The sequence below is a fragment of the Miscanthus floridulus genome, chromosome 8, assembly GCF_019320115.1.
Source record: "Miscanthus floridulus cultivar M001 chromosome 8, ASM1932011v1, whole genome shotgun sequence".
Taxonomy (NCBI): Eukaryota; Viridiplantae; Streptophyta; class Magnoliopsida; order Poales; family Poaceae; genus Miscanthus; species Miscanthus floridulus.
The window spans coordinates 34,716,643-34,723,241 of NC_089587.1; the positions used below are offsets into that span (position 1 = coordinate 34,716,643).

Below are 6,599 nucleotides of genomic sequence, written 5' to 3' on the forward strand. Positions count from 1 at the left end.
ACGTACACGGCACTTCTGCCTCGTGCCATGCATGCATGCAAATGCAAAAGCATGAGAACAAGAGAAGCTAGAAGAGAACATCTTATTAACGTACACAGGTCGATGAAGATCGAAAGGGATCCAAATATTCAGCAGTAGAAATGAAGACAACAACCATCTCTAACATACTAATTAACTACGCACAGCTATAGATCGAAATAACGCTGATCTGTAACTGTAAACTGGAGCCTACAGCTTGTACAGCCACGCAGATTGCACCGACGATAACACTGCCCCTGTTAATTGTTAAGCTGCCTGGGAGCCATACAATCTAGGCATGCAGTTTTACATCTGTGCAGGTAGCCAAATCCTACGTCATCGTCACAAAAACGTTTGCTGAATTTTTTGCACAAGCTCCTCCGCGCTAAGCTCGCACTCGATCCCAATCTGTACACAAAAAAAAAAGGCCGGCAAGCATTGTCAGACAAACTTTTCAATTAATTTCTAAAGAGTAGATGGATGAATAGCAAGGTTATATAGCTCATATCTTCGAGAGTCGAGAGTACATACATCCATGTATTCATGAAACTATATGCATAACAGCAACTACTTCCCAGCTGTACGTTTTCAACTACACCATGACAGCAACATGCTGCCATGCATAGTTTGCACCAGCAGGCATCTGACCTCTAGCAAGCTGTGTTACTGTTTGAGGATAAGAACCACATGGCTCTGCTGGTTTATCTCTCTCACGCATGCACACTGCTGCTCAGGGGCACAGTACAATTTCCTGAACCCAAATCAATACTACCCAACCCTGTTCACTATTTGTGTATATTGCACACCACTCACAGACTTCCAGAGTCACAGTACTGTATGTATTCGAACTCTGGTAGAAGCTAGCTAGCTAGCCTACATACACGCACTGGCGCTTCATGAAGAAACCAGTCGATTCGACCCGGTCCATTTGAAAAATTGTTTGGGAGCTAAAGATGGCATATCCCATGCATATACATGCAGGCAAGGCTTGAAACAATAATGGTTGGATCAATATATGTTGCTTTTTTCATGGTTATTTCCCGGGGAGTTTGAATATAGGCTAGCTAGCTACATATAGAGCTCACATGAAATGAGGACATCCTAATACTACATACTGTATGTTGAATTTAGCAATTTATTCAGCAGTGTGAGTGCCTTAAAAATGCACACATATTAGTCTTGTTTGCTTCTTGTGACCAGATGTGCGTACGTAACATCATTCTGTCCGTCTTTTAATACGTTGTATTAATATCGACATGATGATTCTGTATGTTGAATTTATCAATTTATTTGTTGTTATTAGATCTTATATAAGAAACGGTGGGAAAAATCAAGCAGGCTACATAGATTGCGGTGTGTGTGTGTGTGTGTGTGTGTAGAGAGAGAGAGAGAGAGAGAGAGAGAGAGAGTACCTTGATGGTGAAGGAGTGCACCATGGTGTCGTCCACGGTGCTGACGCTGACGTGAAGGATCTCCAGCGAGAGACTCTCGAGTGCAGCGATGATCTTGAGTGCCTGCCCCGGCGCGCGGTGAGACACCGTCTTGAGCACCAGGTTGGGCCCTGCAAACTCCACCTTCACGTCGGGGATGGTGAGGCCGGCCGCCGCTGGCCTGCAGCCTGCCTGCGCGGCGAGCTCGGTCACGAGACTGTCTAGGGTCGGCAGGTACGTCGTCGTCTGCGTAGAGTAGTGCTGCTGCTGCTGATCGTACGAGTAGGACGACGACGACGACGTTGGCGTTATCACCGGCGACGCCGCCATGTAGGCCGCAGCGGCCAGGTATGGGAGCCTGCAGCTTCCAGTTCCAGCCGCGCCGGATGCAGCAGCAGGCTTGTACGGGCTGCCCGGGGTCGGCGTCCGGGGGCTTATGGGCACCGCGACACGCGGGCTGAGCGGTGGCGTGGACTTGACGACGAGAGGCCGCGGGCTGGCTGCCGACACGCTACCAGCAGGCCGCGGGCTCAGCACCTGCTCCGCGTACGCCTTGCGGTGCTTCTTGGTCTCCAGCGAACGCAGCACCTGCTGAAGCTCCTTGATGTAGTCCACCACCCCTCCTATGATGGACGCTTGGTCTCCCTGCAAGCAGTTCATTGAGTGATGATGATCAACTAACATACTAACATGAGCATGAAGTTAACAGATAATTTATATATCTCTCCATTTGGTCTCTCTAGCTATTTTGTCTCCCCTCTGATTATTGTAAACAACTCCATGATAGTTCGTTCTTTGCTAGATTCTCTTAAACGATGCATGTTTACTGGAGTACATACAAAAATATAATACTCCTATATATATGCATTGTAGCTTGTTAACCTAGCTGTTCTTAGTTTTTTACTGAACGCAGCATCATGCGTCAACACCCTCGTTTTACAAGGTGCAATAATCATGGAACTATATATACATATCAATTATCACACACACCACACTTGCAACCTAGGACTATCACACTTCACAAGAAAACTGCAAAAAGACAGAGCAGCATACATGCTACAGAGAAGAGAGAGGCAGGTCGATCATCAAGTGCAGCCATCGTCTATGGACGATCGTACATCGTCCTTGCATGGACACATGCTGACATGCACACTTTGTTAAGCGTGCATATATGGACACACACTACAGTGTCACACGCTGGCTTCTCATACAAAAAAAAAAGAGATGACGCGGTATTTTTCAGTTGGATTGCTGCTGTTTTGTTCAAACCATGCAAGAAAAGCTTATTAGATTAAAAATCAAAGATGATGCGGTATCTTTCAGTTGGATTACTCCTGTTTTGTTCAAATCAAGCAAGGAAAAAAAGCTTATTAGATTGAAAAAAAAAATTGCAATGAAATTTCAAGTGTAGGAAGTCAAGTGTAGAGATTTGCATGCGTAGAGATTTGCTGAAGTAGTACTTTTAGCAAGTCAAGTGTAGGAAGCATGACAAAAAGGAAGTAGTAGCGAATGCATGCTATATATTAAGACCATGTAGTAGACTAGTAGTAGACTTTTATAGCTTAGCTATAAGCAGTCTTACCCTCTTGACGTAGAAGCAGGGCATGAGCGAGCGCAGCACGGCGAGGTGCTCGTTCATCTGCTTCCTCCGGTTGCGCTCCACCGTGATGTGTGACATCTTCGCCTCCCCCTCGTCAGCGGCTGCATCATCTGTCACCGCTGAACCCTTGTGCTTCTTCTGCACGGGAGCGCTGCCGCCACTGCCTTTCTCCTTATCGCCCGTGCGCCTGTTCCCAGACGGCCTAGCCCCCACGGCGCCAGCAGTGGAGCTCTGGCGATATGCTTGCATAGCCGCAGAAGAACCGCCTCCACCACCATCACCGGCGCCGTTCGTGCGCTCCTCCCATGTAGTCCCGATGATGCTGAAGAGGTCCTCAGCGCCCGACAGGCGGTGCCGGAGCTTGCAGTGGTCGTCGACCACGAGCTCGCACAGGCCGTCCCCCATTGATGGCCGCCGCCGCAGCAGGGAGGAAAGTGCAGTGCACGGCAAAGTAATATAAGCAGGCGGCGATAGCTACCTATTCACGTACTTGTCTCGATCGTGTTCTAAATATAGCATCTGAATCTGATCATAGAAGAAGTGGTAGGAGAGGAAGTATGCAAAAAGTGAGAGGAACCTTTTGCTTGCTACTTTTATGCACGCACAGGCTCGAAAAAGTGAGAGGAGGAGAGAGAGACAAGAGTAGACCGTTGTTGCTGATCTTTGTATAGTCGTGTGAGAGCACCATCGTCATAAATATAGGGAAGAGACGGCTCTAGATGGGGGAGCCTGTTCCACAGATACGGCGGCCACAACCCTAACTCTGGGACCTTCGTGCTTCTCATGGGCCCTAGAGATGTCTCAAGGGTTTAATATATATGGTACTGGACATGAAAGGATGTGGGATCAGTGTGTGAAAATTTAACTTAAACTAAACGCTAGAACCATCTTAGTTTTGTGGGTTTTTAGCTAGGGTAAATCCATGCATCTTACAACTGACTGTTCATTATGGATGTGATTTTTGTTGTTGTTGTTGTAGCTGCTTAAAAGCATCATCTCTCAAGCCACAACAACAAAGTCTTCAAATAATAATTGAAGTTAGCTTCTACCTAACATAATTAAAAAAACTCAAACACAACACAACAACTAATAAGCACTACGTGAAAACACGCATAAGTGACTAGCTAGCTAGTAGCTAGTAAGGCTTCCGTACTGTGGACATGCCTGCTCTGGCATGAGCTGTGAAGCACCCTGCTCCACAGTACAAGTTTTCGCCTCCTTCAAAGCCAGCGACCAAGTCTACCATTGTTGAAGCTCCTCCTCTTGGCTGGACGCCCATGGAGCTCCAGGGCTTAAACTTCCGCTCTGGCCTCGGCGTTCAGGCTGCGATCAATAGTAAGTTTGGTTGCTCGATTTCTCCGGATGTTTCTTCGGGTGCTTTCTTTCTTGTTGCGTCTTTTGGTAGATGCAAGTTCAAGTTGTGTTCCGTTTCGGCTAGCCTCCTTTCTCCAAGCCACCATCAGTGGCCTGGCCAAGGATTTTGATGTTGTCCCTTTGTCGGACAGGGTTTTTCACTTCTCGGTCTCCTCCAGGCTTGTTGGTTTTCACGTCTTTAAGTTCCGGTCCTTTTCTTGTACTATTTACAAAGTTTACTTCCATCTATGGAGCAATGGTGGCCCTCGCTGGATCCCTGAATGGTGAGCTTTCCGTGTGGAAGAAGAAAATGCTTGGATCCCAGCACCTAGCAACAAGGCTAAAGGGGACCATGACGCCTAAGAAGGGGGTTGAATTAATTAACTTAAAAATCTAATTCTAAACTATGGGGGCCTTCCCCACGCGCAAGTGGGTCTCCGACGTGCCTTCCGGCAAGCCTCTCCCGGATGCTCCCCGCCGTCTTCACTATCAAGCTTTCGGCCAAAACGCTGCGGGCCTTGTTCTCTCCGGTACACGGTGGCGGCCACACCACAAACGCGGTTGGTGTGATCTCGCAAGACTACAAGCCCCTCCGATGTACAACAATGGTGCTCGCAAGCACCGGGTAGTAAGAGGTATGCAAACCTCATTAAACACTAGGCCTAAACCTAGAGCAAGCGCATAAGCGGTGGTCTAATCAACCTAAGCACTTCGCAAAGCACCTACGCTAATCATCTAATGAATCACTAAGCACTATGCAAGTGGAGATCACTAAAATGGTGTATCAATACCCTAGATATGTTTCCTTAGCTCCACACATTACCAAATGGTCGGTCGGGGATTGTATTTATAAGCCCCACTGAGAAAGTAGCCATTGGGGACAAAATCTCACTTTTCTGCTACTGACTGGATGCTGATCACGTCCTGATCGGACGTGTCCGGTCGTCCCGACCGTTGGAGCCACGAACAACTGATCGGACGCTGCCAGCGTCCGGTCACATGCCACCGGACGCGTCCGGTCGCAATTTCATCGCTTTGGAACATCTCTGTACTTGATCGGACGCTGCTGTCCTGTGTCCAGTCGATTTGCCGCCAGCATCCGGTCACTTGCTGAATGTGTTGCTGAGCTGATGAACAGTGCCATCGGTGCGTTCGATCGATCCACTTGTTCAGCGTCCGGTCACTGCTACTAATGCCTGCTATTGCCAAGCCACTGATCGGAGCGTTCGGTCACTTTCCTCCAGTGTCCGGTGCAGCGTCCGGTCACCTCTGTGAGCTCGTTTCTTCGCGATCTTGCATACGGCTTGGTTCCTATCTTCATGCTTGGACTTTGCTTGATATCTTGGGTCTTCTCTTGTGCTTCTAAGGTCTTGCTTGTGGTGTTGATCATCGGATTATCACGTCGCCTTCGTTCAAGTCACATCTTGCATCCTGTTGAACTACAAAACAATCACTTGCAAATTCATTAGTCTAATTTGGTTGTGTTGATCATCAAACACCAAAATCCAAAGTAAATGGGCCTAGGGTCCATTTTTCTTACAATCTCTTCCTTTTTGGTGATTAATGACAACACGACCAAAGCAATCAAATAATAAAAAATTTGAATTTAAAACCTATCTACTTGCTAGGATGCAATGCAAGGGGCAAGATTATATGATGCTAAAAGATACTACTTGTAAGACTACATAAAAACTCATCTTGCCCTTGTAAATGTCCCCATGTGGTATTATGGATTTAAGCCTTGCTTCCTACAAATTCTCCCCATTACATAGGCTAATCCATAATCCACTATCCTCCCTTTCTCGAACCATTACTACAAATTAATGCTTGCTTTTGGTCCTCTAAATTCTCCCCCTTTGGAATCAAACACCGAAAAGGAAGACATTAGTAGCACAAAGGAGGGTCAAACTTTGTGATCCTTTGTGTGTAGAGTGAAATAGATCACAAAATTTGACTCTCACATTATATAACTAAGCTCCCCCTAAATATATGCATACATATAGTAGAAGACAAAGCATATGCATAATTGGCAAATTTTTGCTCAAGGGAGTTTAATCTATATAATGCATGGAGAAAGCATATAAATATCAAAAAGAAATCAACATGATGATATTGGTTTAGAAATACCACATGTGGAAACCAATTTGATTTCTACCACTTACAACTGGTGGTGGATATTTGAAGTATGATGCTTAACT

The 6,599-nt window shown here is 46.5% G+C and overlaps 1 protein-coding gene across 1 annotated transcript; it reads right to left on the reverse strand.

The window, feature by feature from the left end:
- Positions 1-333: 333 nt before the first annotated feature.
- Positions 334-3,453, reverse strand: LOC136471577 (transcription factor SPEECHLESS-like). Its single transcript, XM_066469323.1, has 3 exons — positions 3,031-3,453; positions 1,431-2,093; positions 334-426 (listed from the first exon to the last, which is right to left on the reverse strand). The coding sequence occupies exons 1-3, from the start codon at positions 3,451-3,453 to the stop codon at positions 361-363; spliced, it is 1,152 nt and encodes a 383-aa protein (XP_066325420.1). The 3' UTR covers positions 334-360.
- Positions 3,454-6,599: the final 3,146 nt, after the last annotated feature.

Excerpts from the sequence above, each read along its gene's own strand:
- LOC136471577 (XM_066469323.1), bottom strand. The coding sequence starts at position 3,453 with ATGGGGGACGGCCTGTGCGAGCTCGTGGTCGACGACCACTGCAAGCTC. Across the intron at positions 2,094-3,030 it reads CCTGCTTCTACGTCAAGAGG|GGAGACCAAGCGTCCATCAT; the intron begins GTAAGACTGCTT and ends AACTGCTTGCAG. Across the intron at positions 427-1,430 it reads TGCACTCCTTCACCATCAAG|ATTGGGATCGAGTGCGAGCT; the intron begins GTACTCTCTCTC and ends TTTTGTGTACAG.